Source organism: Dipodomys merriami, unplaced genomic scaffold, assembly GCF_024711535.1.
Source record: "Dipodomys merriami isolate MVZ:Mamm:240054 unplaced genomic scaffold, mDipMer1.0.p SCAF_116, whole genome shotgun sequence".
Classification (NCBI taxonomy): domain Eukaryota; kingdom Metazoa; phylum Chordata; class Mammalia; order Rodentia; family Heteromyidae; genus Dipodomys; species Dipodomys merriami.
In genome coordinates, this window is record NW_027202449.1 from 1,971,456 (window position 1) to 1,992,345 (window position 20,890).

At 49.9% G+C, this 20,890-nt stretch overlaps 1 protein-coding gene across 1 annotated transcript in view; it reads right to left on the reverse strand.

Moving 5' to 3' along the window:
* Positions 1-1,322: 1,322 nt before the first annotated feature.
* Positions 1,323-20,890, reverse strand: part of LOC138822861 (ubiquitin carboxyl-terminal hydrolase 10) — a 49,605-nt gene continuing 30,037 nt past the window's right edge. Inside the window, exons 5-14 of the mRNA XM_070015818.1 lie at positions 14,412-14,503; positions 13,333-13,442; positions 12,146-12,201; positions 11,652-11,755; positions 10,155-10,254; positions 9,138-9,315; positions 7,152-7,317; positions 5,896-6,040; positions 2,712-2,777; positions 1,323-2,381 (exon numbers count right to left, since the gene is read on the reverse strand). Of these exons, the coding sequence (XP_069871919.1) occupies positions 2,194-2,381; positions 2,712-2,777; positions 5,896-6,040; positions 7,152-7,317; positions 9,138-9,315; positions 10,155-10,254; positions 11,652-11,755; positions 12,146-12,201; positions 13,333-13,442; positions 14,412-14,503 (1,205 nt within the window). The 3' untranslated portion in view covers positions 1,323-2,193. The remainder of the gene's footprint in view (positions 2,382-2,711; positions 2,778-5,895; positions 6,041-7,151; positions 7,318-9,137; positions 9,316-10,154; positions 10,255-11,651; positions 11,756-12,145; positions 12,202-13,332; positions 13,443-14,411; positions 14,504-20,890) is intronic.

Consider the following 20,890-nt stretch of genomic DNA (forward strand, 5'->3'; position numbering starts at 1 on the left):
GAGCCCAGAGTTCACCTGGCTAGAATGATCACACTCTCTCCCCAAGGGCCAGGTCACTTCAGGAACCAGGTGCTGAGGTCCTTAAGTCTGGGCTGTTATCTCCTTGGTGTACTCTGTCATTGCTGAGCCAGCCTGGACAACAGGAAACCAAAATGCTCCAGTTCTACCCATCACACACAACAACTACACGGAGTGGGACCACATGGCTGGCTGAGACGCCCCAACGTACCATGGATCTAGCTCATCTCTGACCACTGGTGAGACTTGCAGTCCTTCTGGAGATGTCCACAGTCAACCCCACCCTACTTCAGCTTGCCACACTAGTGCGTGAGCACCTGCAGATCAGGTCAGAAGCAGGAAGGTGTTCCCATCTGAGCACTCCGGAGGTGTTTCCCCATGCCCAGTAACTGCATCTTTGTTCTGGCTTCCAGGTGAGCACACTCCTGAGGCTGCTGCTTCTACCCAGGGACACTGGGTAACAGTGCGTGTCACAGCTGGGGCACGCGGGGGTCGGGTGGGATGGGCCATGAGTGTGGGAGGGATGTGACGCAGCTCTAGTATAAAAAGCTGGCTAGTGCTGTTCTCAAATGGTGCTTGTTTCAGCCAGGTGGGCGACACATGCCTGTCATCCCTGCATTGGGAGGCTGGGGCAGGAGGATCTCAAGGTGGAGGCTGGCCTGGGCTACAATCGCAAGACTGTCTCCTTTGCCTTCCCCCTCCCATCACACCCCCCCCCCGAAAAAAGGATGAAGCTTACTCCATCTTTGGCTGTATTGTGGGTGTGGGCTGCTTCCCCCAAGTTAGGCAAAGCTGATTTGGAGTGACTCATCAACCAATTCAGAACAATTACAACTGGGTAAGTAGGATACGTGCATGACACCAGAACTAGAATTCTACAAAATAAGCTTTGGTGCCACAAAGGAGTGACTAGAAACGCCAAATGGGAAAGGAAGCGCCTGAGCAGAGGCTCCCCCCAGTGAGCGGGCCTGAGCGAGCACCAGCACCCCACACGGCAGCGTGGCCGGGGCTCGGCAGACACCCTGCACGGGCTAGGAGCTGACAGGGCAGCAGGGGTGCTGCGAAGCCATGTCAGCGAGCCTCGAGTATAAGGAAACTCGGCCTTGACTGCATTAGGCCAAGGAGGGAGATCTCCCTCTGGGAACTAGGACTCCAACTTCACTTCCCCACAGGGCTGGACTCTGCCAAAGACCGTTTGGGCACAGCGCCAGCTCAGCGCCCACACCCACAGGCTGGCAATTGCAGCACTTACCATCGCCCCGAGGTCCCCAGGGACGGCACTCACATCCCAAGACACCACACAGTTTTAAACCAACTTTGTGATTTTTTATTGATGGGCGACAACTTTAGTTCCTAGGCATCACTACACTGGGCACAATTGGGGACGCGGCGTCAGGAGCAGACAGCAGACTTGGGAGACGTCAGCCTTCAGCACTGTGGCCGCATGGCACCGGAGGCACACAGAAGCATCATTCTGAAACCCTTCAGTGGCAATAAAGTTCCCATCACCCATCTACGTCTACTAATACCTTAAAACTCCAAATATCTGATCTGCACGGTACACGTGAGCGAGTCTCACTGCGGTACTTCTCCTGTGAGGGTCCAGCAGTGGGGTTTTTGTTTTGTCTATTTTCTGCCTGAAGTAAGAACTATTTCTTCTCTGATAACTGGCTCATTTTTATCATTTATCAAAAACTAAAGGGTAGGGGAAGGAAGTGTGATGGATTAAAAAATTTAATTTCTTAAGGAAAGATAAAATTCATTTTCACAAATTTACAAGTGTTGCTGGTGCAGGATTTATTCTACTAAGCAATTAAACTGGGATCAAATGCGAGTTCCTTTATCTCAGGAATCGGCGTTATTCACAAATACGGTTGTTGTGGATTTTCTTAAATCAAAGACAGTCTGTTTCAACCAAATGATTTTGATTTGGAAGGTGGAGGTCAACATAAACTAGGCTGCACAAACCCAAGCATCTCCTCTTCATTCTAGCCCATTTTTGCAAGAGGGAGAAAGTTTCTCTCTAAGGAGCCACTACAAGGCAGGAAGTTAGTGAGAGTTAATGGCCTACAAAGCGGCATCAGGCACGCACGCACGCACACACACACGCACACCTGTGTGCACACATAGGCATGTGTGTGCACACACACACACATACACACACGCACACAGGGGTCACAGCAGGTCCACGCGGCGGTAATACAGGAGGTAGGCTGTGCGTTCAGCAGTCGGCTTCACCACCTGGTACTGGTTAATCACCTTGACCATCTGGTCATCGATGCGCAGCCAGCCATTAAGCCCGATCTGGAAGACGTCCGTAGTGTAATGGCCACCCGTGGCACTGTTGCCATGGTGATAGACCACTGAAAGAGAGTGCCAAGCAGGCTTTATGAAAAAGACACCCCCGCCCGCCTCGGGCAGACGCTTGCTCAGACTTCAAAGCAGCCCTTTGGGAGGCTGTGCTCACACCAGGATCAGCTCGGGGCCCAGGGGACACCCTGTCTGTTTTGGGGCCCCAGGTTTCAGGTAAAACCCACATTCTCAAATGTGTAGGAACTACAAGCTCCCCAGGGATCCCTTTACAGAGCAAGCAAGCCAGTTTGCAGTAAGTGGTGTTCCACTGAGCTGTCTGGCACAGCGAACAGCACTCATGATCACTGCTTTTGGGGGAAGGAAGATACAAATCTACTCACCTGCAAATAGCCTATACGTTCTGTGGCATTTAAAATTCTTATTTTTAACCCCTGGAGAAAGCAGTTCTGAAAAACAAAACAACACTTAGGGTGAGTAACAAAAGCAACATCGGGTTGGGCACTGGTGGCTCATGCATAAAACCCTATTACTCAGGAGGAGCAATCTGAGGACTGGGGTTCAAAGCCAACCCAGGCAGGAAAATCCATGAGACTCTTTCCTCCAATTAGCCAGCAAAAAGCCAGAAGTGGAGGTATGGCTTAAGTAGTAGACTCTAGCCTTGAGTAAAAAAGCAAAGGGGTAAGGCCAAGGCCCAGGCCGAGTTCAAGCTCCAGGACTGGAACAAAAAAAGAGCTGGGCACTGGTGGCTCACACCTGTAATCCTAGCTACTCAGGAGGCTGAGATCTGAGGATCGCGGTTCAAAGCCAGCATGGGTAGGAAAGTCCGTGAAACTCTTATCTCCAATAAACTACCAGAAAACCGGAAGTGGCGCTGTGGCTCAAGCAGTAGAACACTCTCCTTGAGCTGAAGAGCGCATGACAGTGCCCAGGCACAGAGTTCAAGCCCCACGGCAGACCAAAAAGAGGGGGGGGGGGACAGTGTCTCACTAGGTCAGCCACCTGGAGGGCAAGAACATAGGACATGCCAATCACCTCCTCAGCTCTAGCAGAACGGGAGCTATGTAGGTAGAACAGAGAGAATGGACATGAGTGGCAGCCAGCCCGCTAAATAAGTATCAGCATTATATAGGATGCTGGAAGTTTCTCCTGCAAGCTCCTAAAACAGGTACTGAAAACTCCAGGAAATGGAAACAAGAGGTTTTTCTCTGTGCTGTTATTATTGCTTTTTTTTTTTTTTTCAGTTTTGTTTGTTCATTTATCTATCTTTGGAAGAGTAATGAGGGGCATAGAAATAGAGGGACAAGGGGTGAACAAATGCAGCAGCAGTGGTACTCACTAGACATGTTGAAAATGAACTATACAATTTGTGAGTTGGGATGGGAGGGAAAAACTGGAAGAGTGGGAAGAGGTGGCACTGTCCAAAAATAAATGTACTCTACCTGACTTAAGTAACTGTAACCTCTTTGTACATCACTTTTTTTTTTTTTTGGGGGGGGGGGTCCGGTCGTGGGGCCCAAACTCTGGGTCTGGGTGCTGTCCCTCGGCAATTCAGCTCAAGGCTAGCGCTCTACCACTTGAGCCACAGCGCCACTTCCGGCTTTTTTTCTTTTTGCTTATGTGGTGCTGAGGAATCGAACCCAGGGACTCAGGCATGCAAGGCAAGCGCTCTACCACTGAGCCACCTTCCCAGCCCCTGTACATCACCTTTTTAATAACATTAAAAAAACAAAAACAAAAACAGAACTGTAAAACCTACAAGAGCCAAGTGTGGAGATTATGGGCTATATTTTGAGTCTTGTCTCAAAAAGAAAAAAAAGATGAGAGGAAACAAAAACCACCCTGAGCAGGACAGGCAGCTGACGACGGGAGTGAAGAGGCAGGCGTGAAGATGCCTGAGATGGCATCTACGTTCTGGATCTCCTGACAGACACGACGGGAGAATGGTCATCACATATTCTCAAACGTTCCTTCTTTCTGCTTCTCAAATGGGGTTGAACCCCACTACTGCTGCCCGTTACAGCCACGGAAGCTGCGCTGTCAGCCGAGAGCTGTGTTGGGAGTGGAACCGAAGGTGCTCGGACTCGCACCGGGCTGAGTGCACACAGCAGAGGGCACCTGCTGCCATGAGCCACTACACAGGTGCTGCCATGAGCCGCTGCACAGGTGCTGCCATGAGCCGCTGCACAGGTGCTGCCATGAACAGCTGCACAGGTGCTGCCATGCATGAACAGCTACACAGGTGCTGCCATGAGCCGCTGCACAGGTGCTGCCATGAGCCGCTGCACAGGTGCTGCCATGAACAGCTGCACAGGTGCTGCCATGAACAGCTACACAGGTGCTGCCATGAGCCGCTGCACAGGTGCTGCCATGAGCAGCTACACAGGTGCTGGCATGCATGAGCAGCTGCACAGGTGCTGCCATGAACAGCTGCACAGGTGCTGCCATGCATGAGCTGCTACACAGGTGCTGCCACGCATGAGCTGCTACACAGGTGCTGCCACGCATGAGCTGCTACACAGGTGCTGCCACGCATGAGCTGCTACACAGGTGCTGCCATGAGCTGCTACACAGGTGCTGCCATGAGCTGCTACACAGGTGCTGGCATGCATGAGCAGCTACACAGGTGCTGGCATGCATGAACAGCTACACAGGTGCTGCCATGCATGAGCTGCTACACAGGTGCTGCCATGCATGAGCAGCTACACAGGTGCTGCCATGAACAGCTACACAGGTGCTGCCATGAACAGCTACACAGGTGCTGCCATGAGCTGCTGCACAGGTGCTGCCATGCATGAACAGCTGCACAGGTGCTGCCATGCATGAGCTGCTACACAGGTGCTGCCATGCATGAGCAGCTACACAGGTGCTGCCATGAACAGCTGCACAGGTGCTGCCATGCATGAGCAGCTACACAGGTGCTGCCATGAGCTGCTGCACAGGTGCTGCCATGAGCTGCTGCACAGGTGCTGCCATGAGCAGCTGCACAGGTGCTGCCATGCATGAGCAGCTACACAGGTGCTGCCATGAGCTGCTGCACAGGTGCTGCCATGCATGAGCAGCTACACAGGTGCTGCCATGAGCTGCTGCACAGGTGCTGCCATGCATGAGCAGCTACACAGGTGCTGGCATGAGCAGCTACACAGGTGCTGCCATGCATGAGCAGCTGCACAGGTGCTGCCATGAGCAGCTGCACAGGTGCTGGCATTCACTCTAAGGGAAAGGAGCATCTGCGGCAAAATGAAGAACCCATGAAAGGTTTGTAGAAAAACAATGCTCTTCTGGATAGACAAAGTCTCTCTCTTTTTTTTTTAAGCAGTACTGGGGACTGACTGACCTCAGGGCCATGCTCTGGCTAGACGGACCGTCTAGCACAAGCCCCTCTGCACTGGTTGTCTTTTAGGTGTCACTTTAGGCCTGGGCTGGGGCTCTTACTCGTGCCTTCCCAGGTCGCTGGGACTCCCAAACACCGGGATGACAGGGTCTGTCTGTGAATTGCCCTCCCAGCTGTGACAGCCTGGTGGACCCACGGGTGAGTGCTGTGCAGAGCCGGGCGCCCGGCGCTACCTTTACTGATCTCCAAGTCCACAGGATAGTCAATGTTCTTGATCAGTTTCTGGCAGCCGCCTGTCTTCTCGTAGACAAATCGCTTCAGGTGCAGCACGAGGACAGGGGGCAGCTTTTCCAGCGTCACCCTCCGGCTGATCTCCACCTGGAAACACACCTGCTCACCATCCGTCTACTTCTGCTCAAGGCATCGGAGGGCCACACTGCAGCCCCACTGAGGCTGCCTCGGCCTAGGACCACGCCCAAATCTCCACCAAACAACTCCACTGCCGCCTCTCCAGACTGTACTGCTCATTCACTCAAGCCAGCTGCCAAGTTTCTGGCTCTGGCTCCTGGCACTTGGGAGTTTTAAACAAAAACTGCCCGACAGAAGCAAGTCAGAAAATAGGGTGCAGAATTAGGACTAACTTCTGCAGATCCCCACAGCATGGCTTGGCCGGAGCAAAGCAGGAGAGGCCGGTGCGTGCCGGTGCCCTGGGGGCTCCTGGGTCTTTACTCAGCCCAAGCTGAGGACAAGGGCAGGCCTGTCCTGTTACCCTGGAGGTGCTCTGCCACTGGAGCCCACCCCGGCCCGGGTCAGCAGTCACCACACTACACATTACCTGCAAGTACCACTGCCTGTGATCAACCCAACTTCACAAGAATACTGTGACCGGCTCGAAGCAGCGCTAGCCCCAGCTGGCCTGTGCTCTCCCTCCCTCCCAGCACATTTATGAACCCACGGCCACAACCTCAGACACGGAGCGTGGGGCAGTCCCTAAGGCCACACAGAAATCAGGAAGTGCGGGGAGAGAACAGGAGCAGGAACTCTCAGCACTGCCCTATCCTTCTCCCAGTGCTACTCTAAGGTGAGGACAGGAAGACTAAGCAAGCACCAGGTGTCTCACACTCCTTCAGTCTGTAACTCCTAAAGATCTACAAGCACGCGCAAAGCAGGTGTGTCTGGAGTCCTGATTCAGCTAGTCAAAGCGGTGCTTGTGCCACACGCAGGAGCCAGTGCTGCGTGCCTTGAGGCAGTGCTCAGCCTAGGACAGGGAAACTCCGCTGCCAGAGAATGAAACCACATGGGGCCGAGGACCCAGAAGGAGAGCATTCTAGTGTCACAGGAATTACAGCTAAGTGACTGTGGGGAACAACTGTGTCAACCATTTCATCCTAAACACGTGCAAATGATCAGTCCAGAAAAGCCAGGCCAGCCCCTCCTCCCTAACGCTTCCCCAAGGGCCTCCGCAAGGGGCCTTGGCGCCGGAACACACCTCCTGTTTGGTTTTCGTGGTGTAGCCTTGGACGGACTCTCTGGCCACCAAGCTTTCCAGTGCGTCCTGGACAGTGCGGATCTTGTCAGACTGGATGTCCAACTGCAGCGTGAAAAACGGCTGCAAAGTGGCAGATTCCTTTGAACTCTGCTGGTAAACCACAGACCTAAGAGTCGAGGGCAAAAACAAAAACGTTGAAGACACCACACCCTTAAAAGTAACCAAAGGAGAAGCAGCATAGACTCTGGGAATAAGATCATTCAGGATCACTTTCAGACCAGAGGACAGAAAAGCCAAAAACATGCCAACTTAAAAATAACTACTGAGGGGCTGGGAAGTGGCTCAGTGGTTGAGTGCTTGCCTGGCACTCATGAGGCCCTGGGTTCGATTCCTCAGCACCACATAAACAGAAAAAGCTGGAAGTGACGCTGTGGCTCAAGTAGTAGAGCCTTAAGCTGGAGAGCTGAGGGACAGCACCCAGGCCCAGAGTTCAGTCCCCAGGACTGACACAAAATAATTAATTAGTTAATTAATTTTTTTAAAAACCCTGCTAAATGCCATCCTCTGAACATAAACCTGCAGCTCTAACCTCCCAGCTCAATTATTCGCCGGCCAATCTCTCCACCCCACAGCGCTCTCACTCCCACAGCTTCCTCACCAAATCTGAGGAAATCTCCAAGGTTAACGGCATATTTTTAATGGCGCTCCCCCTATAAGAATGACACACCGAAGGAAGAGGAGCAGCCTCCCGATGAGAAAAACAAGTTAGTGCTCTAGGGAGAGAGAGGCCAAATCAACTTTGTTTTCTTAGCTAGTATTCCATTTCATTTTTCTTTTTCTTAGTTTTCTGGGTAAAAAAAATTCTATGTTTGGCCCATCTTGCATTTAGCCTCAGCAAGAAAACATTCCAAGAGCTCAACAAGGCTTCTGTCCTACAGCTGGAGTGAGCTTGTGTACAGACGGCAGCATGAGCTCAGGTGCTCAGGCTTCACGGGTCAGACGCCACGGAGAGCCGGCTCCCAGCTTACCCTGAGAAAGGTTAACAAGCACTGCCAGGATCCTCCCGAGCACCAGCAACACAAGTTCCCTGGGTTCCAAAGAAGGATGACCAGGGTGGCAAGGACAATGGGGGAAGAAATCACGAGGGCCTCTTGACTCAGAGTTCTGTTTTCAGCCAGGTGCTGGTGGCTCTCACCTGTAATCCTAGCTACTCCAGATGCTGAGATCTGAGGACCATAGTTCAATCAAAGCCAGCCCTGGCACCAGGAGACTTCACTTTCTAGTTCCTCTAATACATGCACCACCACTGTTAAGTTATGAGAACAACCTAAGTGTCCATTCTCAGAAAAATGAATAAAGAAACTGTGATGTGCACGGACAGCGGAATACTATTCAACCTTTAAAAGGTAGACTGCAGGACACTGCCATTAGCCACAATGTGGATGGACATTTAAAAAAACGGAAAAACAGCGTATGCTCATGCTATACGTGGAATTCAAGAAGTCAAACACAGAGACAGAGTAACGCAAGGACTACCAGGGCACGTGTGGAAGGGAAATGGGAGTGTAGATCAGAGCGCACGTAACTAGAAGACTACAGAAGGTGACAATGCACTGCACTCACACTCAAATGGGTAAATGTGAGAAGAGCTATGAGCACTTGCTTCTCTGTAGCGACCTGCCTTTCATGCAAACTCATAATAAACGCAATGCCCCCAACCAAGTGCACACGTTTCTCTAAGAGAACAAACACTTCCGACCAATCAGCTTGCTTTTCTCGCCATCTCACACTGAGCTAGCACCTGGAGTGCTATGTGTGGCGCAGGGCCCTGGGCGGTGGTCCCGCAGAGCACCCGCAGGCACTGGGGGCAGCGGGGCAGCGGGGCGCTCTTACAGGCAAGCCAAGGGCAAGCCAAGAGTGCCCGCCAACAGCAGGCATACCTCCCCTTTAGCAGAAGGCAACCCCTCAGAGCCCAATGGCACAAACCTGATGTGTCCTCCAAAAATGCCGGTGATTGGCGTCTGGATGAAGTCGGCCTGGCGGGTGACAGAAGTCTTATTCCTGGGACCCACCTGCTCCCATTCATCCTCACTTCCTGCGCCTTGATCCTCCTGCTCCTCCTCATTTACCAATTGGCTTCTGGGCCCATTGGAAATCCTCACTTCTGGAAAGGAGAGAGTCTGCTTTAGTTACTGTTTACACAAAGAGGAAAAATGGAAACAAAACTTCTCTGTCAACACCTAAGCCAATGTCCAAATGCTATCTTGGAGTCTGGGAGTGCTCCACATGGAAAACATGGCAATCGACCGCAACACACATGTGCATGTCTTAGAAAGGCCAGGCATGGCGGCATACACCTATAATCTCAGCACTTTGGGGAGGCTGAGGCAGCAGGATCCTTTCTTGGACCAGGCTGGGCTGTGTAGTAAGATGAGGCCCTGTCTTAAAAACACCACAAGGAAGCAAAAGGATGTTAATACACGTGTAGAAATCTGAAGACGCTCTGGAAAGGAAGCTGCTGGTACCGTAGAGCGCTAGCTGCTTCCCCCTAGCTAGGGCCTGGGGTTCTGTGGAACAGGTGCCGGGGTGAGCACAACATTCAGAAAAGCGTACACATGCCAAGTGTATATGCAGATACACAAAGAAACAACAACTGGCTAAGAGCTGCAGTGCCCAATAGTTACACAGGCATCCGCCGTGCTCCTGGCCAAAGCCAGCATGTGGTTAGCAGGACCAGTTGCCTACCCTGTGCCAGGCCCTCGATAAACGTGAATTCATCTAAATGCAACGTTCTCAGGAGTATCTGACAGGCAGTGCCGACAGTGAGGTGTTCTATGAGGAAAGAAGCCGTTTGGGGAATGGCTCTGATGTGTGCGCCAGGCATGCAGCGCCTATCTCCAGAGGAACTGCCTCCTCCGGGGCGGCGGGGGGTCTGCTGCACTGAGCTGCCGGGCACACGGCACAACCCCACGTTCCACCGCACCGCACCGCACCATCACTTACTTTGGCTGTGTGGTGAGAGGAGCGTCTTCAGGCTCAGCATCTCCTCGTGAAGCCCGTTGAGGATGAAGCCTAAGTACTCCTCGGCATCTTCCTGCCGGCCCTGAGGAAATCAGACATCGCTGCGTCAGCCCTAACCCCCCAGCCTGGGTGGCAGGGTCCACGGCAGGACCGGCAGGCACACTAAGACCCGCCTTCCAGGGCTGGGAAGGTGGCTCAGTGGTAGAGCGCTTGCCTTGCATGCATGAGGCCCTGGGTTCGATTCCTCAGCACCACATAAGCAAAAAGAAAAAAGCCCGAAGTGGCGCTGTGGCTCAAGTGGTAGAGCGCTAGCCTTGAGCTGAAGGAAGAGCTGAGGGACAGTGCCCAGGCCCAGAGGTCAGGACCCACCACCGGACCCCCCCCCCCCCAAAAAAAGACCCACCTTCCACCCAGCGCCCGGCGTGACAACAGCTCTACCACCTAACACCCCAGGCACCTGGAGGGGACCAGAGAAAGAATGTTCTCTAGAACTAAAGAAGAATTTTATGTTTTACGCATGCTTTTTCAAATCTGCTTTGCAATACATACCGTATTATAGGTAAGAGAGAAAAGGAGAAAATGAAGAGAAAAAAGGGAAAAAGGGCGGGGGGGGGGGAGATTATTTAAAACCTGCTTTCTGGGCACCAGTGGCTCACACCTGTCATCCTAACTACTCAAGAGGCTGAGATCTGTGTACCACGGTTCAAAGCCAGGCCAGGCAGGTTAATCTCCAATTAACCACTAGAAAACGAAGTAGTACTGTGGCTCAAAGTTGTAAAGCACTAGCCTTAAGACAAACAGCTCAAGGATAGCAGCCGGGCCATGAGTTCAAGCCCCATGACCAACCAAAAAAAAAAAAAAAAAAACCAAAACACAACACACACACACACACACACACACACACACACACACACACACACACATAACACTTGTTTGAGCTGGGTACACTGTTGTTTTCCTGTAGTGCCAGCTACGTGGGAAGGAGAGGTAGAAGGATTGAGATTTGAGGTCTGCGTAGGCAAAAGTAGGCAACTATCTGAAAAAAATAAACTAAGAAGGTAGAAATAGGGGTGGTAATTGTGCTTGCCCAGCAACCACAGGGTTTCCCTCCCAGTACTGGGGGGAAATTTGCTTTCTTTGTTCAAATGAAGCAGCAGCAAGATCAGGATGTCTGGCTCGTCAGCACAGGAGCCCAGGGCTAGCTCTCCTCCCTCAGACACTCAGCAGCTGACCCCCCGCCTCCTGCATTCACCTGGTGGGGAGCGGTCAGGAAAGGGCTCAGATCACAGGTGACCAACTATATCGAGAGCTCTTATGCTCGGTCTCACTGTAAGACGAGAACCACACACTTTAAACACCTCCAACAGCGACTCCATAAACATGGGTCTGTCTCATCCTGAACACAGGTCCCAACACTGGAGACGGAGGCAGAGGTGCAAAGTGGCACACCCCTTCTAACTTCATCTGGCAGTCACACACCTTCTCAGACAGGCTCGACTTGATAACCGTCAGGAGTCTATAAATGTACGTGGGTTCAAAGGCAGCTCCAGGGCGGATATCCCTCACGATTTTGTCCCCAAGAGCTGCAAGATAAACAAGACATGGGGGTTTTAAGTAAAAGGATAGAGAACCGGCCATCAGTGGCTCACGCTTGCAATCCTAGCTATTCAGGAGGCTGAGATCTGAGGATCGCAGTTCAAAGCCAGCCTAGCCTGGGCAGGTGGCAAAGTCTATGAGACGCTTATCTCCAATTAACCCACAAAAAAACTGAAAGTGATGTTGTGGCTCAAAGTGGGAAGAGCACTAGCCTTGAGCAAAAGAGCTCAGGAACAGAGTCCAGGCCCTGGGTTCAAGTCTCACAATGGATAAATGGATAGATGGATGGATGGGCCCCCTCCCCAAACTGCCTGTAGTCCAAGAAGCCCACTCCTACTCCAGACAGCCCTTAGGAATGAGTTTCGCAACTCACTTACCTTGCCGGGGCTTGGGGGGCACTGGCATGTTAGTGAACTCATTCATTAGCCGAACACTAAACAGGGAGGAAAAGTACATTTTTAAGAAGACATACTTGAAGTGCGACTACAAATGGCTAAGTAGAACATTCACAGTGTGAGTACAGTGGATTGCAGGTGATCAGTGCTACAATAACTAGTGAATCCTTAAATCTTGACTACATTAATAGTTTTTTGGGTTTTCTTTTGGTCGGTTGTGGAGCTTGAACTCTGGGCCTGGGTGCTGTCCCTCAGCTCTTCAGCTCAAGGCTACCCTAGCGCTCTACCACTTGAGCCACAACACCACTTCAGTTTTCTGGTGGTTACTTGGAGATATGAGTATCATGGGCTTTCCTGCCCAGGCTAGCTTTGAACCATGATCCTCAGATCTCAGCCTCCTGAGTAGCTAGGATGACAGGCATGAGTCCCCAGACCTGGCTTTCATATAGTTTTGACATAATTTAAGTGTAACTTTATTTATTTTTTTGGTCAGTTGTGGAGCTTGAACTCTGGGCTTGGGAGCTATCCCTCAGCTCTTCAGCTCAAGGCTAGTGCTCTACCACTTGAGCCACAGCACCACTTCCTGTTTTCTAGTGGTTTATTGGAGATAAGAGTCTCATGGACTTTCCTGCCCAGGCTGGCTTTGAGCTGTGATCCTTAGATCTCAGTCTCCTGAGTAGCTAGGATTACAGGCGTGAGCCACTGGTGCCAAGCTTAAGTGTAATTTTTAACCTGCTAAGGGCTACATTGTTCTCTACTGAATCTGAGAAACACAGATACACAACACTCCATTTCTAGTTAGTTTACGAATTCCATTCATAATCACAAATGATGCATCTTTTTAACTAGACAATTCGAAGTATAGGTATCAGGATTTTTTTTTGGGGGGGGGGGGGAGGTTGGCTGTGGAGCTTGAACTCTGGGCCTGGGCGCTGTCCCTCAGCTCTTCAGCTCAAGGTGAGTGCTCTACCACTTGAGCCACAGCGCCACTGCCAGCTTTTTTCTTCTTGCTTATGTGGTGCTAAGGAATCCAACCCAGGGCCTCATGCATGCAAGGCAAGCACTCTACCACTGAGACACCTTCCCAGCCCCTCAGGATTGTTTTAACTCCTCAAATTTGAATGATTCCTGGGAAGTCCCACTCCCTTGAAGACTGACCCCTTACTTACAAGCTGTCTATCATGGGTGTCGACGTGCAAGGCCTTTGCACTTTGGAGTACAGAGGGATGAACTTCATCAGGTGGTACATTGGAGGGCAGGCAACCAGGGCCTGCAGTGTCTGGATTGTGGCAGGAAGACAAGTAAAGGAAAGGAAACAACCCCAGCACTTCCCCTGACACATACTAAATACAAGAGCTTATGTCGGGCGCTGGTGCTCACAGCTATAATCCTAGCCGCTCAGGAGGTTGAGATTTAAGGACTAGTTCAAAGCCAGCCCAGGCAGAAAAGTGTATGAGACCCTTATCTCTAACCACCAAAAAGCCAGAAGTGGAGCTGTGGCTCAAGTAATAGAGTACTAGCCTTGAGCAAAGAAAGCTCAAGGACAAGGTCCAGGATCAGCACACACACACACACACACAGAAGCATTTAAAAAAAACAAAAAACCTAAAGAAGCCAAGAAGACAAAAACTCAAAAAGAATAAACCAACTAGTTACAGGACAGCTGCCTTGTTGCGTCCATGTAAGGATCCAGGTGGTCAGCTAGGCACTGGGCTCATGTTTATAATCCTAGCTCCTCTGGAGGCTGAGATTTGAGAGCTGGTTTGAAGCCCACCCAGGCAAGGAAGTCCATGCATGTCTCATCTCCAATTAATCAGTAAAAACCTGAAAGTGGTAAGTGTGGCTCAAATGGTAGCATGCCAGCTGAGAGAAAAAGAGAACTTGGATTCCTGAGTTCAAGCCCTAGCACAGACACAAATCAAATAAACATTTAAGAACTTGGTCTTGTTGTGCAAGGCAGTGCATGCCTGTAAACCCAGGAGAAGGCTGATACCCATATCACAACACAAGGGATTCATTCTGTTTTATTACTTGGGCCATCCCAAGCCAATAAGAGAATGATTGTCATCAGCTGGTCCACAAATCCTTTCGGAGGGCAGAGTAGCTGGGGTTAGGACAACCCTATCTACAAGGTGGGCAGACCAAGTAATGAACTAGTTGCCTTCAGGAAGCTGCCCTAAGTCAAATGCACCCAGGCGGAGACCACAGCCAGCCAGGGTGGGGGTAGGAATGCGTCCAAGAAGGATACAGCATTAATGTAGCACCAGTTTCCTTTATTGATCAGCCCCCGTGGTTGCAAGGACACGGGCTTATGCACTAGGGTTACATTCTCCAGCAGCTCTGAAAGAGTCAAGAAGCATGTGTCAGAGATTAAAGACATTCCCAGGAGCAGCCCTTAAAACCCTTCACAGCTTCTAGTCCACATGTGTACACATCCTTTCCAAAAGGCAGGTTACCTGTCAAAACTCCTTTGTTAACACCTCATTTAGTTTAAACCACCCCCAGCCCATCCTTCTTTGTCTTGACCTTCACACCCGCGTATACCAAGGAGCACAATTACCAGAAAACACATAAAGCAACACATTAGGGAAGAGGCTGGAGAGAGAGGATTTTCCCCTTCCCTGCTAACCAGGTCTCTCTGACACTAAGTGGGCCTTTCACACGCACACACTACATCTGAACTCCAGTAGCTGACAGCATGCCCAGCACAGCACCATGGTGCCCACTGGCTGCAGTGAGTAAAGACCCTCTTTCTGGTGACAGTACTGTTTCTCCATTCACAGTCCAATTCAACCCGTTCCCTAAACTATGCAGTAATGCAGTTTATGTAGCCTCTCACCCTCAGCCCTCAGATTCACCTGCTGACAGCTCTTCAGCCTCAAGAAAGCTATGAAAATCCCACTTTAGCGACGCACCACCAATAATGCTCTAAAACAGAGGCTGGAGGCGTGGGTCCAGGGGGGGAGCATCAACCAGGCAGGCAAGAGAGCCCGAGTCCAGGTCCTGAGTTCAAACTGTATACCCGCCAAAAAGAAGGAAAAAAAATCTTCAAACAAGACAAGGTCTCCCAGACCTGGGCAGCATTAAGAATACTGTGAGAGCACTGGCTGGGACGCGTGGACGCGGCCCCAAGCAGTGCTTTACCCTCACCAGTGCTAACTGGCTGGACTTACTCTGAAGAAACTGAGGCCTGTGACTGCACAGGACCTGGGCGGCTGGACTAGGGCCTCAAGGCCGCAGTGTGTGGCTCCTGGACCTGTATTGTTTTTCAGACACACAACATGGGCACGTGTTGGCTATCTGCACCAGGTCCAAGACTCAGGCACAAGTCATTCAACGTGCATAGCTTCTCCACTGCAGGGAGGATTCATCTTTCCTGCTGCATCACGTGTGTGTGTGTGTGTGTGTGTGTGTGTGTGTGTGTGTGTGTGTGTGTGTGTGCATGTGCGCGCACACATACACACACACACAGGCACTGCTGCAGCACAAGGTGGAAAGCATGCACTCAGATGACAAGAGCAGAGAACAAGTGTGGACCACTCAACAGGAGGCCTGGCCAGCAGCGGGGCACAGGAGGGAAAGAGCTGGGAGTGAGAAGGACACGCTCCAGTTTCTGGGTGGGAGAGCCCTCAATCTTCCAGGCGCAGTCTGAGGAGAGATGGGGACAGGTCTTGAAGGCATGGATGTCAGCTGCAGGAACCAAGCAAGGCCAGGCCTCCACGACACATGCGAAACTTCCCTCCTGTGTGACTACTCCGAACACTCAGAAACACGACTACCGATGGTCAACACCAGTCATGACCACAGGACTGTGCTCCCCAGGGGAACACAGGACAAGCCAGCACACAGGAACAAGCTCCTGCCATGACCGCGGTGAGCTTGGCCAGCATGACTGCAGCAGCCTGGAGCCCTGGCCACTGGAGCACACCCAACCTGAAGCCAACTACAAACCCATTCCTTTCCTGTGAGCACTTGGGAAACTGCACAGGTCAGAACTATCCCCTCTACCTGAACTCTCTGCAGGGACTAATAACTGACATAACTTCTGGTTTGCTTTTCAGATTATCTGATGGGCAGGTGTTTCTTAAGTCTGTACCTTTCCTATAACATTACGTTCCGGGGTCTTAGCATCACCTAGTGGCATGGACAGTAACTGCAAGAACCAAACAAAAGGAAAAGCAGAACCTCAGAACCAGCTGCGGAACCAAAGCGCACTGGGTGCACTCACTAGAGAGGGTGCTCAGCCACTTCTTTCCACCTTCATCCGTCTTTCAAAGAACCCCACATACTATTTATTCTTAGATTCAGAGTCTTTAAGAGAACAGACAGAAGAGCTGTCAGCAATCTAGATTTTTTTTTTCTTTTTTTTGGTCGGTCCCAGGGGTTGAACTCTGGGCCTAGACACTATCCCTCAGCTCTTCAGCTCAAGGCGAGTGCTCTACCACTTGAGCCAGAGCGCCATTTCCGGTTTTCTGGTGGTTTATTAGAGATAAGTCTCCTGGACTTTCCTGCCCAGGCTGGCTATGAACCGTAATTCTCAAATTGCATTCTAGTGGTATTTCATACACCAAAATACAGTTTCCACCCATTATAAGCATTGTCAAAAGGCCCCAGTTCCATTCTCCCAATAAGTCTGACTGAAAGCAGTTTCTTCCCCGGGCTACCTGTGGCTTTCCTGTGTCACTGTGGGCTCTGTAGTACCAGCATTCCACCATCCGGATAGAAACCCCCTTAAAAACAAGATCTGGCCGGGTGTCAGTGGCTCACACCTGTAATACTAGCTACTTAAGAGGCTGAGATCTGAGGGTTTTGGTTTGAAGCCAGCCTGGAAAGTATGTGAGACTCTTATCTGCAATTAACACCAAAAAGCCTTAAGTGAAGCTGTGGCTCAAATGTGCAAAGAAGCCCAGGATCAGTGCCCAGCCCCTGAATTCAAGTCCCAGGACTAGCATTAAAAAAAAAAAAAAAAAAAAAAAAGTCTGGGCTGGGAAGGTGGCTCAGTGGTAGAGCGCTTACCTTGCATGCCTGAGGCCCTGGGTTTGATTCCTCAGCACCACATAAGCAAAAAAGAAAAAAGCCGGAAGTGGCGCTGTGGCTCAAGTGGTAGAGCGCTAGCCTTGAGCTGAAGAGCTGAGGGACAGCGCCCAGGCCCAGAGTTCAGGCCCCACGACCGGACCCAAAAAAAAAGTCTAAAGCAAATATAGCAGTGTTAACATCAACTATAGTTAGTGGGTTCAGCTGCCCAGAACAGTGTTGATGGAACAGGAAGAAATGTCCACATGACTCAAAAGTTGAAACACTGAAACTCTTATCACCACTCTTGTGAAAACGCAGGCTAAATTCTTATTCAACTTTCTTATGAAATCTGTTAACATACAGAAAAAACTAACTTGCTTCACATCTTGAGATACATGAAGTTCACACACTGCCACAAATGATTCAACCGAAATAATTTATATACTCAAGGTCAGTACTAGCATTGTAAACTTTTCCCAATAGAAGCTACGGTTATTTTTACACAGATTTCTATGTATCAAAGTTTGTTTTCCTAAAATTTGGTCCTATTAACATTTAAAAATCCGTAAAATGCAAGGTGCAAAACTTCCGCTCGTTCCCTGGCTAGAATAACTGGCCTGTGGGGACTACACTTGGGCTGCTGACCTACAGCTGTCTCCTCAGCCGCCTAGGACACTCCCTGGCTTTCCTTCTCATCATCCATCACTGCGCAAAACACAGGCTACTGTGCCCACGCAGGGGGAGGGCAACAAAGCAAAGAACGTGCCAGCACCAAAGGGTCTCAGGTCGGTTCGCAACAGATATAGCACAAGAGCACGTGAAACTCGCTACAGGCTGGACACTCATCCACAGGGGTAGTGTTCTACACAGGGGCAATACTTCCTCAGATGGAGCACTCTCTCTGATCATTGCATGCCTAGAATCTTGAGATCTGAGGATCGTAGTTCAAAGCTAGCTCATGCAGAAAAGTTCACAGGACTATTATCTCTCATTAGCCACTTAAAAAAAAAAAAAAGCAGAAAGTGGAGCTGTGATTCAAATGGTAGAGTGTTAGTTTTGAGCAAAAAAGCTCAGAAACAGTGCATATGTCCAGCACAAAAAGAAGTACACTCAAAACTACTTGAAAATCTTTCCCATTAAAGGGTATGTGTATGACTTTTAGACCACCAAAGCACAGAACAAGTCTTAGGACGCATTTTGGTTTTTACATAAAATGCATGTGAACATGGAAATTTAGTCATTTTGTAATAGCTCTGTTGCTCTCTAGCAACTACTGTAGGATAAAACCATTGTGCCACATCACAGACCAGACAACACAGTAGATGATATGGCTAAAGACTCCAAAAGCAGGTTTTACCTAGTTCTCTTTCATTGCAGTTTTACTTGGACAGATCATTCAGGTACATTTAGAGCTATACAGAAATATGACTTTGAAACATGAAGCATAAAAAGTGTGTTATAACACTCAATGACAGTTTAGTCTGGGTCAGTGACAGAGTGCTTTCCTTGCATGCTTGAGGCCCTGGGTTCGATTCCTCAGCACCACGTAAGCAGAAAAAGCCGGAAGTGGCGCTGTGCCTCAAGTGGTAGAGCGCTAGCCTTGAGCTGAAGAGCTGAGAGGCAGCGCCCAGACCCAGAGTTCAGGCCCCATGATCCAAAAAAAAAAAAAAAAAAAAAAAAAGTAGAGTGCCAAATGTGCTAATGTGGGCAGGCGGCAGGCGTACTACTCATCACACTTACTCCTGAATATGGGTAAGTGAGATATTCTGCAGCCACTGCCCTATACAAGCTATTCACTTCACATGTTCAAATTCTCTCCTCTTCCCTTCCTGGCTATTATTCCTACTGAAAATGGCCAATATCCCCTCTAAGAGTAACATAAACCAGCCAGACATGAACTCTACTCCTAAGAAGGCCTGCTTTATTTAAATCCATACTTCTTTTGGGGTTAGTGTTCCAGTGACATGCTCATCCTTCACATCTCTTGGACACAGGCTTACCGGTAGGAAGAGAACGCCAATGGCATAAAATGTTGACACAGACAAGGGGACCCTGCAAGCAGCAGGCTTCAAGGGGATAAATGGATATGAGGAATCAAGGTGGGCTAGTACTTCACTCCAATTGCTTCACGTGACATTCCTGATCCACTTTACAACTGACTTGCCTTCCTAATACCAATTTCCTTAAGTTATATAAAAATAAGTAAGCTTTTACTTAAGCAGATTTATTGACAGGGGACCTTGTCCAGAAAGGTGGGCACTGGAAAAACAAAACAAAACAAAACTAATTTGGGATCAAAAACTGGTGCCAGGCACTGGTGGCTCATGCCTGTCATCTTAGCTACTCAGGAGGCTGAGATCTGAGGACTGCTGTTCAAAGCCAGCCCAGGCAGGGAAGTCCGTGAGACTCTGATCTCCAATAAACCACCAGAAAACCGGAAGTGGTACTGCGGTTCAAGTGGTAGAGCGCTAGCCTTGAGCTGAATGAGGGACAGCGCTCAGGCCCAGAGTTCAAAACCTTTAAAAATAAACTAATTTTTAAGGCTGGGAATATGTTTTAGCGGTAGAGTGCTTGCCTAGCATCCATGAGGCCCCGGGTTCAATTCCTTGATACCACATAAAAAATAAATTTTTTAAAAAAGAAATTAGTTTTTAAAAAAGAAAAGTCTAAATTTAGACTAAGGGGAATTCCTGTTAAAGGGAATCTATGACATGGAATCTGATCCATAACATATTCCTATGAAGTATTTCCACAGGTAGAACCTGACAAAAAGAAAGAAACTCCAGACTGCCGCTGCACCTAGTCCTGACCCCACCTGTGTGTGACTACCACCACTGTAGGACTTCACAGGGAAATGCTGAAAGCAGCCAACAAGCAGGCACAAAGCAATGAGAACTCTGAAAGGAATTGTGCTTCTGCTCAGACAGTTAACACACCTTTCAAACTGGCCTAACCTAAGCAGGACTAAGGAACTGAGTCTGGAGGGAGGGTTAGCACTGATCACACCACTAGAAGACAACAACACAGCTGACTGAGTGGCAACACCCTCTGCACCAGCACGGGTGGGCAGGAGACCCCGAGCCCCTCTCCAAGGGCCTTAAAAAAGCACATCAACTTTAGACTGAACCACAGGCAACACTAACATAGCACGCCTCTAGTCCTGTGGGTAGTGTTGCAAATTATTTTAAATAAAGCTTTTCTTTCTCCTTTTAAAGACAGTGAGAGGAAGTGGCGCTGTAGCTCAAGTGGTAGAGCGCTCGCCTTGAGCTGAAGAGCTGAGGGACAGCGCCCAGGCCCAGAGTTCAAGCCCCACGACCGACAAAAAAAAAAAAAAAAAGACAGTGAGAACATTTCTCCAGTGTAGGAAGTTTGCCTCTGCAAAGTTATTGTGGGCACCCAATGCTCTCATGATTCTGAACTCAGGCTTATACTACCGTTGGGAAAATGGGTCCTTGTAATGAATACATTCTAATTGAAATATAATAAATGAAGCAGGCCAAGCTAGGCATGGTAGTTCATGCTTACAATTCCAACTTCTCAGGAGCCTGAGATTTGAGAATCATGGTGTAAAGTCTACCCAGGCAGAAAACTCCAAAGGCGCTTATCTCCAATTACCCAGCAAAAAGTCAGAAGCAGAGGAGTAGTTCTAGTGGTGGAGCACCAGTCCTGAGCGAAAAACTTAAGTACATGAGGCCCTGAGTCCCAAGCCTC